This window comes from Pieris rapae, chromosome 22 (genome assembly GCF_905147795.1).
Source record: "Pieris rapae chromosome 22, ilPieRapa1.1, whole genome shotgun sequence".
NCBI lineage: Eukaryota > Metazoa > Arthropoda > Insecta > Lepidoptera > Pieridae > Pieris > Pieris rapae.
In genome coordinates, this window is record NC_059530.1 from 5,853,347 (window position 1) to 5,870,738 (window position 17,392).

The 17,392-nt window shown below is 31.0% G+C and overlaps 5 protein-coding genes across 5 annotated transcripts; 3 read left to right on the forward strand and 2 right to left on the reverse strand.

The window, feature by feature from the left end:
* Positions 1-65: 65 nt before the first annotated feature.
* LOC123690140 (transmembrane protein 60) lies at positions 66-661 on the forward strand. Its single transcript, XM_045633056.1, has one exon. The coding sequence runs from the start codon at positions 248-250 to the stop codon at positions 653-655; it is 408 nt and encodes a 135-aa protein (XP_045489012.1). The 5' UTR covers positions 66-247; the 3' UTR covers positions 656-661.
* Positions 662-693: 32 nt separating this feature from the next.
* On the forward strand, positions 694-2,648 carry LOC110997985. Its single transcript, XM_022266391.2, has 3 exons — positions 694-1,048; positions 1,433-1,667; positions 1,949-2,648. The coding sequence occupies exons 1-3, from the start codon at positions 833-835 to the stop codon at positions 2,146-2,148; spliced, it is 651 nt and encodes a 216-aa protein (XP_022122083.2). The 5' UTR covers positions 694-832; the 3' UTR covers positions 2,149-2,648.
* Positions 2,639-6,001, reverse strand: LOC110997984 (anaphase-promoting complex subunit 4). The gene is made up of 6 exons (XM_022266390.2): positions 5,686-6,001; positions 5,401-5,504; positions 5,136-5,324; positions 4,387-4,930; positions 4,046-4,245; positions 2,639-3,867 (listed from the first exon to the last, which is right to left on the reverse strand). Exons 1-6 carry the CDS (start codon positions 5,792-5,794, stop codon positions 2,662-2,664), a joined length of 2,352 nt encoding a protein of 783 aa, XP_022122082.2. The 5' UTR covers positions 5,795-6,001; the 3' UTR covers positions 2,639-2,661.
* Positions 6,002-6,178: 177 nt separating this feature from the next.
* LOC110997986 (COP9 signalosome complex subunit 3) lies at positions 6,179-11,072 on the forward strand. The gene is made up of 9 exons (XM_022266392.2): positions 6,179-6,426; positions 6,500-6,654; positions 6,794-6,890; positions 7,399-7,616; positions 7,924-8,121; positions 8,293-8,445; positions 9,089-9,220; positions 9,641-9,823; positions 10,962-11,072. Exons 1-9 carry the CDS (start codon positions 6,372-6,374, stop codon positions 11,040-11,042), a joined length of 1,272 nt encoding a protein of 423 aa, XP_022122084.1. The 5' UTR covers positions 6,179-6,371; the 3' UTR covers positions 11,043-11,072.
* A 1,254-nt stretch (positions 11,073-12,326) lies between these two features.
* Positions 12,327-16,833, reverse strand: LOC110997981 (uroporphyrinogen decarboxylase). The gene is made up of 7 exons (XM_022266386.2): positions 16,672-16,833; positions 16,306-16,593; positions 16,071-16,229; positions 15,566-15,709; positions 14,743-14,898; positions 13,198-13,365; positions 12,327-12,555 (listed from the first exon to the last, which is right to left on the reverse strand). The coding sequence occupies exons 1-7, from the start codon at positions 16,687-16,689 to the stop codon at positions 12,412-12,414; spliced, it is 1,077 nt and encodes a 358-aa protein (XP_022122078.2). The 5' UTR covers positions 16,690-16,833; the 3' UTR covers positions 12,327-12,411.
* Between the last annotated feature and the right edge of the window lie 559 nt (positions 16,834-17,392).

Genomic DNA, 17,392 nt, shown 5'->3' on the forward strand with positions numbered 1-17,392 from the left:
GACTCTGTGGACTGTCAATGAGCACTGGGCTGTGGAGTTAAGGCATGTAAATTTTTATCTGTATTATTCGACTTGTTTCATGTTTGTAAAATATGTTTAATTTCCAATTAATTTTGAGATTATCATAAAACCAAGACCAACTGTGAATCATGAGAAGACTACAGTGATAAGTCTTAATTAAATAACCACGAAATATTTGAAGATCAAACTCCTTTGTAAAACCAAGGCATATTGTAATAATCCAGTTATGGCGATATTGCATCGGGCTCTTTTTACTTGGTTTATTTTCTTAGTATTTTTAATACTACTATGTTTACGGCTAGAATCGAGAACGCATTGGAATTGGTTCATAGTCTTTATACCTATGTGGGTTTATGATAGCATTTTATTAATATATGTTATCTTCCACATGGTATCTCATTGTAGGAACGGAATCGAACGATTTCGTGGAACAATAAACAAAAATGTTTGGTACATTACTGCCATAGGACTGAAAATGGCTGCTCAAATTATTATATGTATTAAATTAGAATATACGAAAGTAAATCTTCCAATCTATGTTGTAATGACACCTATCTGGATGCTACTGCCTGTTCTGTGTGTGGAGGTTTTCATGCACCTATTAAAAAATCCAAGCAGAAGTAGTAGATACTAAGTTTATCTACTTCCTATTTTGGAGGACGATTGGTCTGAAATTATTAATAATGACCATGTGACTTTGAGATAATTTTAAACTTGGCAGAGATCCATTGACATCAGTTAGATGTTTGCACAAATTTTGGTTGTTTGTGGTGATATAACTATACCAAATAAGTGATTTAATTTGGATTAAATGCCATCTATCATGAGTAATCTACCTCATGTGAAGTCGAGTATGATTACAGAAGTACCTCTCGGAAGTACTGCGGTTTTGAACTGCAATAGCAATGACTATGAACATAATTTTATGTTCTGGCTGTTTGACAAAAATACAGTAATTGGTCCAGGGAATAATCATGATGAGAAGAAGTTCAAATATGAAGTTTTATCAGGACGGCTTCACATTGATGTAAGTTTGTTCCAAAATAAATATAAAATCTAAACCAAATATGAATGCTTTAAGTTATTAACCTGTTAACAGACAATCATACTTTATGAAATGAAATCTCATCTCAAACTCTGCCTACACTGGTTTTATTTGTCTTTGTGGTCCAATGGAGCTTACAAAAACTATCACTATAATTCTAATAAGTAATTTTTAAGTATTTTATTTTCTAGTAGAAAGTAAGGTATCAGCCCTCTGTGCTTGACTCATGAAAAGAGACCAATGATATACAGCTGGGATTTGTACCTACAATCTCAGGGCTGAGAGTCACATATCAAGTCTTTCATTTTATCATTTCTTGAGTGATTAGAATGAGCTAAAGTAAATTAAAAATAATATTTATTACAGAAGGTATCACCAGCTGAGTCCGGTTATTACAAATGCGTTTCCAAGACCCTTGATGGATCTGGAATATCTGTTGGTGAAGTTGAAATGATAGTCAAAGGATCAACATTCTCATCCATGGATGCTGTGAAATTGGTTGCCATTATTATATCAATCCTTGTGATTATAGCCTGTGCTGTAATTTATTATAGGTTGAAGAAACAGTGGAAGCAGTATGATGGTAGAAAAGTTGTACCAGGTTTGTGTTATCTACTATAATTCTTATTAAAGTTTATTCATTTGTTCTCTATGCCAAAAATTTGTTGCAAATGCTGTTATTGGAGCATATGTTAACAACAATGATCTCAGAGAGTTCCATACAATGTTTAACACATTTGTGTATTATAACAAAATATTCATTTATTTTCAATTTATTTATTAATTAAATGTTATTTTAAACTTTATTAGTTTCTAAGCAAATGTCTATTTCAGAAAAAAGTTTTAGTAGTTTTGAATACTCTATATTTCTTAATTTTGTAGTGGATGATGATGAAGATGAAGACGGCGATGAAATTTACAATCGTACAACCACAACAATGCCTGAACCTGTTGCCGGTCCCAGTAGGAATCCATCATCAGAACAACTTTTGTATGGTATAGATAATCAAGGTTTGGATACTGATTTTAATTCAGTGTTTGAAAATATCCAGATAAAATCACCACAAGCCAGCCTAATATAGTTTTATGAATTATTTCTCTCATATAGTCTAAATTAGGGATGCATCAATTCGCCTTTTTGCCGATATGTACTTATATAGACGATACCGATACCATCGCTTATTGAATTAAAATTAAATTAGTTAAAATATATAAAGTTTGGTTTAAAGTTTTTGATTATTACTAAAAATATAAACACAATGCATTAGACCAAACAAGATGCGCGTTTGCATTAATTTTTAAAGCGCGAAATTTGAAAAGGATATTTGTATCGGCAATTAAAATATTTCCGGTATTGGATGCATCCCTAGTCTTTGCATTATCTTTGCAACATTGCCTGTTTAACTGATCATGACATATAACATAGAATTATATTAGCATAATATTGTTCTCTCAGAAGTATAGTCTTTAAAATTGTAATTACTTAATTTTATTAGCAGTAAGAAATAGATGTGATATATTTTATTTAATTTTGTATTGTAATAATTGAAATTATAAATAAAAACATTTATGTATTACTCTATCCATTTATTTATTTAAAATGAAATATTTTCCCTTGTAGAGTTCTTATCAGTGGTCTGACTAGTTTCACCTTGTGTGATATTTGACTGAGATGTAGAATCAAAAACATCATCATCTTCTTCTTCACTATTAATTTCCATTTCAAATATTTTAACTTTTCTTTGAATATTTGATAACACTACAGCAACTTTTCTTGCTCCCGAAACAGCTATTTTTTGTCCATAAATTTTTTCCATAACTTTATAAACACTAGGATCGAGAAGTGGAGAAAGATCAGTTTGGGGTAAATCTTTGTTGAAAATTAAATTTTTACACTTCATATTAAATTCCTCAGCATTTTCCATAGCTACTTTCAAAGGTAATTGAACAAATACTGTACTATCCTCAGAAGATGGATGTTTGAAAAGTATAGATAAATTTTCAGATGAATAAAATTGTATGTCTAATATTTCTAAATTTTCAGATGTATCACTACTATCTTTAAGGAGACTAGTTGAAAAAACATATTGACATGTTGATGCAGAGTATCGCTCCTTTACACTTACAGACATGAAATATAGAATTTGAGAATTACCCTTTGTATTTACTAAAGCCATCATAAATCTTTGTTGTTCCACATCAAATATCTGTGAACTCTTAAAACTATCTTCTTCTAAAGGGGCATTTGCATCATAACATTTAATGTTAAAAAGGGCAGAGAAATTTTGTGCAATATCCTTATGGTGTATATCAAAAACTTCTTCAATGTGTTTTGTCATATGGTTTTGTTGTTGGATAAGAGAAAACTTTTTAAATTCATCTATGCAAAATATTGTATCATTATCTTTGGACAAACACAAATTCTCTTTCAAGATTTTATGCCACGGATTGTCATCGTTGTCTGGAAGAATTGTCAATTCCTGATCCTGTAGATATTGGCCTAGTCGTTCTAAATTGAACTTAACAGGTTTATCTGTTGACTCTGATGTGTCCACTTGAACATTATCAAAGTTGTATAAAAAGTCTGCTATATGTGTAAGTTCCTGCTGTGTTATCTTAACTATTTCGCTGGGAGTTTGTTCATCTAACAGACGAACAATGACAACAAACAGCCACCGGAAAAATGCTTTGTAGTTTCTCATTGATACATCAATTACTTGCTGCAGTTCAAGGCATTTGTTCAAAAAAGCAAAGCAGGCCCTTACTGCAGCGGTCACCTTTTGCTCATCTAATCCCAATATCTAAAAATTTTAAGATTTTATATTTGTTTTATATTTCCAATTAAATAATATTGATAATCTACAATGGATTCACTAGTCATTGCAATAAACATATAACAAGCTGCTAAAACAATATATACAATCCAATTGAAAGATTATTAAATTGCTAATTTATGTATTTCAGTAAAAAATTACTAACCTTATATCTATCAGGAATTTTTGCATGACCTCGTAACTCGGACAAATGGTAGACAAGATTTTGTCCAATAATATTTAGTTTCTTCAATACTAGTTTTTGAATAGTTGAATAACTTAATTCAACAGAGGTACCAAACTTCTTAAGACCTTTTGCTGTTAAATCTCTTAAAAGAAACCCTTCTAAATCATCAGATGGTACACCTGGAAATAAAATAGGGTTTTAAAATTTGAAGTATGCTTTGTAAAAAGTCTGAAATCAATTTTTTGTATTTAATAACACAGGCCAACTTATTTGCTCCCAAACTAGTTCATATGCAATTTAAGCAATGTTAATGTACATACCTAACATTAATAATTCTAATAAATCTGCCGAAACACCTCCTTCTGGAACTGTAGATGCATATAAAGCCATTTTGGTATCCATTTCTAGAAGAATATGTTCCCAAGCTTCTGTTACAGCTTTCATAGTGCGAGTCAGGCGTGACAATAATTGATATATTTGTATCTGTGAATTCGCCACTATTGACAGCTCTTCTGAATATGCTGATAGAACACTTGTGTTGATAATTGACACCATAATTCTATTAGTGCATCTCTCTAGATATAAAACCTGCATTATACTGAAGTCATCAGATAGTTGGATGTCAAGAATTTTGTAGTTGCCTTGGGGATCATTTGTAAATTGCGATAAGTGAACACTTCTATAAGGGTGTCTGCCGAATACGCTTATAAATATTGTGCCTGTACCATATGCAACTATTAACAAATTTAGTTGGTTAAATTGTTCTGAACTATCTTTGAACTCAGAGTCATTTTCATTGGTATTTTGAGTTTTGTAAGAAGTGTTTGGCATGGGTGGATTTTGTAAAAACAAACTGGAATCATCCTGAAAACATAAACATAATATAATTACATTATCATTTTAAACAATAAAAGAATTCAATGACTTAAAAAAGGTGTTAACTATGGAGGATATTCTATGTTTTCAAAATAATAATTTTCTTTAATAGGCCTTAAATAAAAAATCAAGAAACAGTGAGTGTCCTGTAGGTAGGTTATAATAGGACTTCACTTATAAACATTCTACATACATAAATATTATATTCTGTAGTGCTTTCCAAAGTCCCAGATTTAAGAGCCCAGCATATGCAGGAAATACCATATTTCTTAAATTCTGTCTCATCCTTAAATTCCTGAATGAAGTCATATTTATCAATAACTGATTTATCTTCAATATCAATAACATAAATGCTTCCATTATTATAACCAATAGCTAATGCCTGAAAAAGAAAATTATTTATTAATTTTCGAATATTGCAGGTGTCATATATATTTTAAGAAGAAATCAATATTTACTTTCCCATCAGGTCTCCATGCCATAGAATCAACTTTTGTGTTTTCTTTGGGGGGTGGTAAACTCCAAACTTTCTGCCAATGTAATCTATGTACCTGCACTTCACCTAAAAATAATAAGAAGATAATTACATTACTCTAATATGTAATTCTTAAATGTCTCTTTATATTATTAGACTGATTGATTATTAGATTGCTTTAATTTATAAATTATTTAAAACCCAGAATTTTCTTGGACTAAGCATGAGTTTTTATTGTTGAATTTAAAAAAATGCACTTTTAACTTACCTTTAAAGTTACTTATAGCTATTAAATCTAAGCGGTGACTCCAAATCATTAGATTTATTTGATTCGCAACATGCCTCTCTTCCATTTGTCTCATACCAGAATTATACATTTTTTCGCGAATATTTCTTAAAAGTTGTATATAATTCCTTTTTTAAATAAATTTATACGTTTAACACCCCAGGTTAAAATTTACAAACAAGTGTATTATTCTTAATTATACCGGTTCGTTATACCTAAAACATTTTATAATTCGAATTTCGAGGTCCATAAAATTTAAAACATAAACAGCTTTCAGCTTAAGCATCAGTATTCAGTGACAGTGATCACTGATCAGATATCTCATATCAGCTTAAATTTTTATGAAGTTAAGTGTCAATGTTGATTTGTTATCATCATTGACACTTAACTTAAGTGACATATGACCTGCAACACTGACAACTGCCATAATCATAAAGTATATTGCCATAGCTTGTAAGTTGAAACATGAAAATTCACGTCAAAAGTTAAAATAAGAAAAAATCACAGATATAGTAGACTGTTCACTGTAGAGGTAAAAATTGTGAGTGTGATTTGTGAATAGTTTAAAATGAATTATTGAGCGTTAAATTGAGGTATAGGACGAATTTAATTGCATATTTCACTTAACAGTTTACTGCGTTTTGTATAAATTATAAACTAGTAAAAGAATGGCTTCGCCGTTGGAACAATTTGTGAACAATGTACGGACCATTTCGGCTTCAGGTATTTGAATTTTTGTATGGTTTTACTATATTTTTTAATTGTCTACTTGTGTAATGAAATGTTATTTTATCAGGAAATTTTCGTGAACTTTGTGATATAATATCAAAATCAGATGAAGTACTTCAGAGGAATGGTGCTCATCTAAACATAGTTCTTGAAACCCTTGACATTCAACAACATTCTCTAGGAGTCCTGGCTGTTTTAGTAGCAAAGTTTTCATTACATCAGGTAAATTTTTTACTACTATGCTATATTTGCTGTAACAATAATTGCATTTCAGTTTTTAAATACTGCTAATTTGTATAAGATGGTTAATTCAAACAATATCACTTTAAGATGTTTTACACTTATGTCTCCTGTATTCCAGGGTTCAAATGATGTGGATAGATCAACAATGTATCAACAGATTTGTGATTTCATTAATAACTGTAATGGTGAACAAGTCAGGTTCTGCCCAGAATTATGTAAGTATGTATGACAGGGTACATTATTATTTCAATCTTAACTTTAAGTATTTCAGATAGATATGCTAGAGCAGATATGTATTACTTATTGGTGAGTAAAAATAAATCTTGAAAGGTACACTTACAGTTTAGTAGTGCCTTTTTTTAAGATCATCTCAATCAATATCAAGGTTTTATATTTAATAAGATCAATACTCGGTGATGAGATTGAAGAAGTTTTAGTTTCCAATTGGACTAGAATAAAGTTGCTTATTAAGTGTGCCAATAATCTTTACTGGCTAGAATGAACTGAACAATGAATTCTAAAGAAATATTTTTGGTGTACTAGTTTGTTTGCTGCTTAATCCTCAAAAATTTTACATTCTAACTTTTTAGTCTTATTCATAAACTTATTTAACAAAATTATTTAATCATATCAATGTAAGTTTTGACAAAATTTTTTTGAATGTAGCTTGATTAGAATGTATAACTATGCCTCAAGATATTTAGTTTTATTAAAAATATTTAGTTGCAGAGTTATGTCATTTGCTGACTGATCATTTAGTGGAATTGAAGCAACCCATCCGCGGAATAGAGATATTGAAGAAAGCAATTAGAAAAATACAATTATTTGATTCACAACTGACATCCATACATGCAGATTTATGCCAACTATGTCTGCTGTCAAAGTGTATGAAACCAGCTCTTGAGTTTTTAGAAACAGATGTTACAGGAATCGGATCAGAGGTATTTCTATAATATGTATATAATTATTAACTTTAATATAGATGTAAGCCTTATCTAAGATGACATTTGATTAATTTTTATCCAGTAAATTGCAATAATGTGTGAGGCACTAGTGAGAGGACTATTTTGGATAAGTAAGTATATTTTAAATTGACACATTAAAAAAAACTGTGTTGCTACAACTTTGGCCTGATATTTTGTATCTATTTTGTGATTGATTTTTTTTCTTTAACAGGTAAGTAGATGATCTTCAGTGTCTTACAAAAATTCTATATGATAGGACAATTGATTATTATTTTTTTTACAGCTTGGTGGAAATAATGACTCAAAACACTTTCTTCTATATTATTATTATGGAGGAATGATATATTCGGCTTTAAAGAATTTTGAAAGAGCGTTATACTTCTTTGAGGTAGTTGTGACTGTTCCAGCCACAGTGGTCTCGCACATAATGCTGGAAGCCTACAAGAAGTACATTTTAATTTCACTTATTTTGCATGGAAAGGTATGTATTGTCTATGGATATGAATACTCATTCTATTCTATAAAAATGGACAGCCATAGAATATAATATTTCAGGTCTTTATGATAAAGTTTGATTTGATGTTGATAATTTATTATAAAATGTTTATATATTTATGTTACCATTATTTAATGCAAATATTATTTTTTTCAGATATTACTAATGCCAAAATATACGTCGCCTGTGGCGTGTCGTTTCTTAAAACCATTATCAGTTGCCTATCACGACTTGGCTTCATCACAACATGCAGCGGTGAAACATAGAGAGACCTTTGTAAGAGATAAGAATATGGGACTTGTTAATCAGGTGAGTTTTGTTTTACATACACACACATTAGTAGGTTTTTTTTAGTGAAACTAGTGTTTTGTTTTAAGGGATGTTGATTTCAATAAAAAAATTTAAGAGACTAAACATACTAGTTATTTTGTTGCTGAGATTTAAATTTATGATCTTTAATTTTATGATATGTGCCACCGACTGTAGAAATAGCAGAGTAAATACCTAATAAAACCATAATTTTTTTGATTTTAAAATTGTAAATTTGTTTTGAAAATATCGGAGAATTTTCTTATTTTCAAATTTCAAGAAACTGTAAGAATTTAAATTGTCTGAAATTCCAATTTGATTTAGGGACAAAAGACCGTTTTAACAATTACTATATATATATAAATACTATATACATAAAATAAAAAATATTGGGAATAATATATAAATGCTACATTTTTTTTTTGTTAAAATATTTGGTTATGCACTTCTTGCTGGTAAGATGATGGGTAAAGTACCCATAATACTTATTTTTTTAGTTTTTTCCTTACTGGGTTTGCCTGGAAGAGATAGTTTGTAAGCGATAAGGTCGCCCATTGCATTCTTTATAATTTTTATGCATTATGATAATTGTTTTTCCTATAAATGTATTGAAATGTCAATAAATATTTTTTTTCTTTTTCAGGTCATAAATTCAATGTACAAAAAGAACATACAAAGGCTCACAAAGACATTTTTGACTCTCTCACTGAGTGATGTCGCTTCTCGGGTTCAGTTATCTGGACCGGCTCAGGCTGAAACTTATATATTGAATATGGTATGTTGTTATAGTACGTATTTTCTAGACATCTCTAAAACTATTTAATAAAATTTATGAAACTTCAACTGATTTGTACCTGATTAAAATTAAAATAGCTTTCCAAAACTTCAGTATGCAATGCAATTCCAAACAATTATTGCTTAAAGCGCCATCTATTGGCCAGTATAGGTCGCTATTCCAAGACAGGGTCATTCAAATATAAAGATAAATTTTTAGTAAATCTGCTTACGTTTAACTTGTACCGCCTAACTAAAGCGATTTTCATATCATATATAACACGGAGACTTCATAAAGCTATATTTAAAAAAAACGGTTTTACGATAATACTGCTACAACGGATTTCATATTACGTGGGCCGAGTCTACCGCATTATACAGATTACCGGATTTGCGGATTTTGAGATACCGTTTTTTTTAGATTGAAGAAGGTGAAATATACGCTATGATCAATCAGAAAGATGGAATGGTCGTGTTCCTGGATAGTCCCGAGAAATATGCTTCGCCTGAGACGTTGTGTGTTTTGGAACAACAAATGGCGGCCTGCACCAAACTTCATCAGTACATTCAAGAAATGGATGAACAGATACAAGTTAATCCTCAGGTAATGTTCCATGAATTGCTAATTAATGAAGAGTTTAAAATGAAAAACAGATGGCGCTGTATCAAGTTAGCTAGTGCTATTAGGTGGTCTAAAAAGTTCGTAGATTGACACATAGATGGCGCTTTTAGCAAATTTATGTTTTTTCTCAGTGAACCCTAACCTTAAAGACTTGTGTATAAAATTGTCTATAGTGTACAAAATAGAGTATTTTGGGTGAAGGAACTTTAGTTTGTTTAAACAATAAATAGGAGGAATTTCGTGTGTTAATAAAGCACTGCTTTCATTCAAAAATATCAAAAGCCGTAACTTTGCTTGTTGAACATTATTCGAACTTTCCATCAGAAAACTTCGTTGACAGGTGGTTTAATCAGTTTTAACCTGCCTGGATGACTTGACTGTATGAGAGACTTGGCTCTAAAAAACTTTGCGACCATTGTGACCCACTAACATCAGGCAAATGTATGAAAATTGTCACGTGACCATCGTAAACTAATGTAATAGGTCCGCTAGTCGCAAAAGTGATTTTGTCTCAAACCCCTGATAAGGTTAAGGAAAGATATAAAATTAAGTGCATTTCAGAGCCTGATAAAGCACTATTTGTTGTGAATAATTTCATTGAAATTGCGCCATCTATGTTTAGCGTTAGCTAACTTTACACATCGGCATTATGAATTCTCATCTTATCATTCTTGCCTGTAAAGTGTGTGGTTTAAATAAATTGTATTTGAACCAAGTTTATATGGATAAAATAGTTTTTATATGCAATACTTTTGAACTGTAAGGGGAAGATATTTGCTAAACATAAAATTAAGCGTTTAATTTAAAATCATTGCTAAATTAGAATAAACAGCATTCTAACTTCCTTCTGCACCATTGATTGTCTGTCTTCATGAGGGTTCCGATCTACGTATATGTAGCTGTTTCTAAATCTGACCATGGCTTTATTTAGCCAAACTAATAAGAAAAAATTGATTGTATTAAATCGTCGTTGTAAAAAATGATACAGCCGAATAGAAGCCGGAATTCCTGAGATTTTTAAGACAGTCTTAAATTAATGATGGCAGCTAAAATGTCTTCTTCATGCTTCATTATTTTGATGTTACACAATTATCTATTTTTGTTTTGTATTGTTTTTCAGTATATTAAGAAATCAGTGGGATGCCACGATGAAGATATGCCAGCGACAAGTCAAAACTCAAAAACAACATATACTATGTAAAGAAATTTATTAATAAATTCTAAAACGAAATCTGTGTTTCCTTTACCACATAATTATAGTTGCCAATTTGAGGTTTATGTTATTAAAATTTATAACCATAATATTACTTTCGACAAGAGAATTCTAGCTTTTTTAAAATATAATATTCGGCTAATTTTAAGCAAATCAGCCGCCCATAGACACTCACATTGCTAGAGGACTCGCAAGTGCGTTGCCGAGCTTTTATGAATTGGTATGCTGGTTTCTAGGAATCTTGGAACCAAAAACGCTCCTTAAACGCTCAGTTTTGAAATGACGCACGTCGAGTTTGTATTCTGCCTAGAGGCAGAGGCTGAGTTTCACTATCTATCTAGTTATCACGATAACTATAGATAGTGAAACTCTTACTTAAAGAAGAGTATCCCTTTTGCCAAAAAAGAAAGAAAGAAATCACTTTATTAGACACAAAATACATAGACAAGAAATACTAACTTTGATAGTACGGGGAAATTATTCCAACGATATCAAGGTCAACCTGGCTTTTGAAGTCGTTTAAAAATATGTAATGAACATTTAAATAAATCAGCGGTGCTACAACATTTTGAGTCTGGGTCGAGTTTGTTTTAAATTGTTAATAAAGATATGCTTTATATAAAACTAGCGACCCGCCCCGGCTTCGCACGGGTGCAATGCCGATACTAAATACACTACAGAAAATCTGTGAACGTGTGAGCTTACATTGCAAACACAGGCTGAACCCTACGAGTTTTATCAAAATAATGCACTAAGTATTGTACACATTGAAAAGGTCTACAGAAAATTCCGTGATGGTATACGTCTATCTCTTATGGATAACCCATATTTTTATATACAACGTTCACAGATTTTCTGTAGTGTATTTAGTATCAGCATGGCACCCGTGCGAAGCCGGGGCGGGTCACTAATTTATTTAATAAAATACACAAGATAGCGGACCTTTTTCATTGTCCTTTGAGTGAGCTGGCAAAAGTAATATTATTTGTTAGTTCCTACAGTAAGTAAATTTCTTGTATTTTTTATTTTGTAATTTCATGTTATTTTTGTGTTTCGTCTGTAAAGCATATTGTTCACTCGTGTCAATTAAGGGTCACCTGAGAAGGCAGGACTGTTTTTTTTATAAATAAATGTTTTCCTTCACCGTTCTAGTGAATGTTAAATACGGACATTCAACGCAAACCGTGCACAGCCGGGACTCAAACCTATGACCTCAGGGATAAACTGCCAACACTGCTTTGACGAGTACAGTTTGGTCAAAGAAAAAACATATAACAAATCAATTTTATTGAAATAAAATGTATACAAAATTTATGTTCACCCATATAAATGTGATAACTTAAGTAACATATATAGACTATATTGCTTCATGGACACCTTCAGTGAACGCTGTCATGCTCACCAACGGCGTTTGAGGAGTGATGCCGTGACCTAAGTTGGCAATGTACCGCCTTTTACCGAACTTTTGAACCATATCTCTCGTCAAACTCCTGATTTCCTCCTGAAATATGTGTAAATAAGGTTATTTACTCCATTGGAGGGTACTCCATATTTTTTAGTTATTTTTCTGACTAGCCTGGAGAGATCGCTTCTCAGCGTAAGGGCCTATACCTTACCGAGATGCCGTGGCGACGTGGCCGGTGACGAGGAAAGAATAAATAAGGTCGGAGGCAAGAATAAGGTTGGGGGCAAGAATAAATAAAGCCGGAGGTAAGAATAAATAAAGCCGGAGGCAAGAATAAATAAAGTCGGAGGTAAGAATAAATAAAGTCGGAGGTAAGAATAAATAAAGTCGGAGGTAAGAATAAATAAAGTCGGAGGTAAGAATAAGGTTGGGGGCAAGAAAAAATAAAGCCGGAGTCAAGAAAAAATAAGGTCGGATAAACTCAATAATACATCAACCTCAGATAATAATTTGTTTTCAGTGTATCTTCTTAAGAGTTTGAGAAAAACACCGCTTTGGCTTCGGATTCATACAAACGGATGTACCCACATTTTTTTCTCTTTTCGTTTCATCCTTTATCAACACTGGTAATAATAATAATACAGTATTTTCCACTTCGCCATTGCATCTCGGTGAGGTATGGCGCTAATGGCTGCCCATTGCATTCCCTAATTTATGTTACGTTTAATAAATACTCACAGGAGTTTTATAAAGATCTTGTGGGTCGAGATTCCCTTGCAATGTGATATCTTCACCGACAATTTTCCTCGCTTCAATTGGATCCACCGTCCAATCTAGGCCAATTGTTTCGTATCCCATCTTGGCTTGAATGTCCAAGGAGTGACCTCCGCCTTTAGCGAAAACCGTCTGTGAAAAAAAAAATTGCCTCTTTTATTTAATAAAAAAAAAAAACGTTTATTTTGGAACATAGGATCATCATGGTGTCACTTATTCCACGTCATTAAATTCGAACCTGTTGGCATCCCTACTCATCGGCAAAGAAGACAGAGGGTGTTGGCCGAGAGAAAAAGCCGGCGTAAAAAACTCTCAGTACTCTTTTAAAAAAAAAGCAAATCATCAAACAATTCTACAATATTTAAAACAAATATCACAAATTAATTAGAAGTAGCCTGCTCAGCACTAGTCCCAGGCCCTTTTATCAACTAGATAATCAATAACTTTATAGTAAGCCTTTTTACACAGCTTTTCTTTAATACATTTCTTAAATTTAATAAAAGGCAGAGATAAAAGAGCCCCTGGGATTTTATTAAAGAAGTGTATCCCTTTTCCCAAAAAAGAATTACTAACTTTAGACAGTCTAGTACGGGGAAATTGCAATAGTTAAATAGTTCTACTATTCTAGACTATTCGTTACATAGATCTTTTCTCTTTATACATTAGTTTTATTTAAAATTTATGTTGTTTTAAGCTAATTATTTTTAAACAAACGGGCGATGCTAAGTGATACCGCTGTGGACACATTACCAGAGAATGCCGGCCTTTAAATAATTTGTATGCTTTTTTCTTAAAGGATCTAAAGTCGTAAAGAAATAGCACGAGTTATTTTAATAATATATAATATCTATTCTCAGTCACTCATAAATCTTTTTAATATTTTCTAAACTATTAAACTAAATTTATTTTAATTTTATAAATGTATTTTTATAAGTATAGAAAAGATAATTGTATAATTTCCAATACCGAGAAGATAAACGTAAAAGTTATAATATATGAAGCATAAGGTAAAACTTCTAATAAAGAGAAGATGTAAATTCTCAAAGAGATAAATTTAAAATCTCTATTGGAGAAAAGATAAATGTAAAATGTCTATTAGAGAAAAAATAAATGTAAATTCTCAATTACAGAATAGATAAACGTAATATTTATATTACAGAAAACATTAAAAAAAATGAAAGGTAAAATTTCTAATACAGGGAAGATAAGACAATACACATATTGAGACTTATAGGGCCTAAGACTAAGAATTAACCCAGTGGCGCTAGAACCCTTGGTCTCGATCTCAAATATCATTGTTTCATGATAATTTTTTATTTAAAGGCAACTTAAGCAGGCTTCTGTGGCTGACACACGTCTTCGACTTTTGGGTCTAAGTCATCTCAGTTTCCTCACAAAGTTTTCCTTTACGGTTTGAGCCAATGTTAAAAAGCATATAGAAAATACATTTGTGTACAACGGGGACCACCAAGCTAAAACTGCTATATCTAAGAAAATAATAAAAAATACCATAGGAACTTGATCCAAGTTTTTATCTTGTAATTTTTTCTGTACACCTTCTCTAATATCCTTCAAATAAGGCGCAGACACATCAGCGAATTGTTCCCTGGTCAGGTGATCAGCACTCGATTCAAACACTTGTAAAAGTTGGGCTCCACTCTCAACCTAGGCATTAATTTATAAAGATAGATAATTAAGATATTATCTTAATATAAATTATATTATATCCTACAAAAAAAATGTTGTATTTTGAGAATTAATTATTTTAATTAGTGTGTTTATATACAACAAATAGGGATCCCATTACAATACTAATAGTTAAAAAAATCTTGGTTTTTATTATTAAAATCAGTTTAACTATAATGAAACAAAAGATTCATTAACAATTGAGGTGTTGTTAAATTTTTTCTCGATCTTATTTATATATTTTATTTGAAGTATATTTCTTTATTCAGTATTCCAACAAAATAAATTTACATAATCACCTGTTGAATATCAGAGAATATGATGATTTGAATTCAAAATAAATGCGAAGAAAGATGAATTGTAATAAAACAAAGCAAAAACATAATGGCAATGTTTTTGTTTTGTTACTGTTACTGTATTTTTTTATAAGAATAAACTTATTTTAATGAAATGATTTATTATATATATATATATATATATATGATTTATTTGCCAAATTTCATTTTATTAGTCAATGTAACTTATTAAATATTAAGTATGCAGGTAAATTTTATCTACACCTATTTAACCAATCAAAGCAAATCTTCCACCATTAATTAAGTGTATAAAATATTTTTTTTTTAATAAAAATTAGAGAAATTATTACCTGCATAACCAGGTAGTCTATGATAACCCTTGTGAGTAAAGCAAGGAGCCTGTGAACATCTTTAGGATATTTCTCCAGCCATTCTTTTGTCTTTGACATTGTTTTGCTTCCACCACCTTCAATCATGTAACCCATAAGTGTGAACTGTAATTATGAGTTATTTATTAAGTATTATGCTCTATATTTGTTGTTATAACATTACCAAGCTCGTAACGACATTTGTAGAGACAGAACAAAGAAAATTGTCAAAGTAGTTATAATTGTTTGTAATATGTATGTCCTGTTGCCTATTTACATCATACTGAGATATAGAGTACTTTAAACTTTGTAACATAGTATAAACCTTAACACTAAGCAATATAAATAGATGCTGAGAATTTTCAGTAATAATTAAATTTGCTATATCCTGTACAAACAAGGTTATAATAATTATTTCACTAAAACAAAGAATTTATACAGATGTAATTATAAAATAATTAATATTGTGAACAATAAAGTAACTTACAGGAGCACCAGTAAATCCAATTAAAGGGACCTTTCCATCAATTTTGTGTCTGGTTAAAGTAATTGCCTTTCCCACATAAGCCAGCCGAGACACTGCACCATCTTCCTGAAGCCCATCAATTTCAGATGGGCTAGCGAGTGGACTTGGAAAAACAGGTCCCTATAATTTTAAATTGAATATATTATGTGACATGACTGTGCATAAATTAAAAATCATTATGCAATAATTGAGGTACCTGACCAGGATGCATTTCAACCGTCATTCCCAAAGCCTGTGGGATAACTAGTATGTCACTAAATATTATTGATGCATCTAAATGATCATATCGCCGTAGTGGCTGCAAGGTTACTTCACAGGCTAATTCTGGAGTACGGCAAACAGTAAAAAAATCGTGTTTTGCTCGTACTTCTTGAAATTCGGGTAAATATCTTCCAGCCTGGCGCATTACCCATACCGGCACTTTGTCTACCTCTTTTCCATATGCAGCATCCAACAGTCTCGTATTTTTTAATACCGGGAAGTCCTGTAATATAGAAGAACTTTATATATATTTTTATTTATAAAGTTTATATTAAAGCGATAATAATTTTAATATTTTAACCTTGTTTGAGTATTCCATTTTTAAAAGCACACGTGATCACTTGAAGTAAGAAACTTGTTCTTGAATCGTTTAAGACCTTAGATTATTAAAAGAACTGTCTTATCAATTTTTTAAATAATTATAATTGCAAAACATACATTACGTTCCGATATTTAAAAACTGGGCTCGATGAAACTCAATGTCAAAGTCACATTTCATTATTGCTAGTTGTCATACATGACATTGACATATGACTTAATTGTCGAAAAAGATAATTAAATTACTTTAACTATTATGGTACTTGCTATGTAAATTAATTTCTAGCAGTTAGCCATAGCCAAAACGCTATTTTTGAAAAAATATTAATATTGTCGAAAGCGCCATCTAGGTGTAAATTTTGAAATATTCCTCAAATTTTTTGGCAGTGCGTATAATTCGTTATGATCATTAATGATTACAGCTACTGTTTAATATTTAATCTTTTATTAACCTTATATTTTTAGCTGTAGTTATTACGAGTCTAAAACAAAAAAGTTTATTTTTAAAATATACTTCCTTGAGTTTCTTACGATACCGGTGAAAAACTCAACTATATTCCAGCAAACTCTTACGAGCAGATGACGGTTAAAATAATAAACACAATCTCATAAAAATCAAAAGTATGTCACAATAAAAAATTAAATTTAAGTCAACAAAGTTTGCAAGATTCTACCTGCCCTCACATATTTTTAGGGGTAAAAAA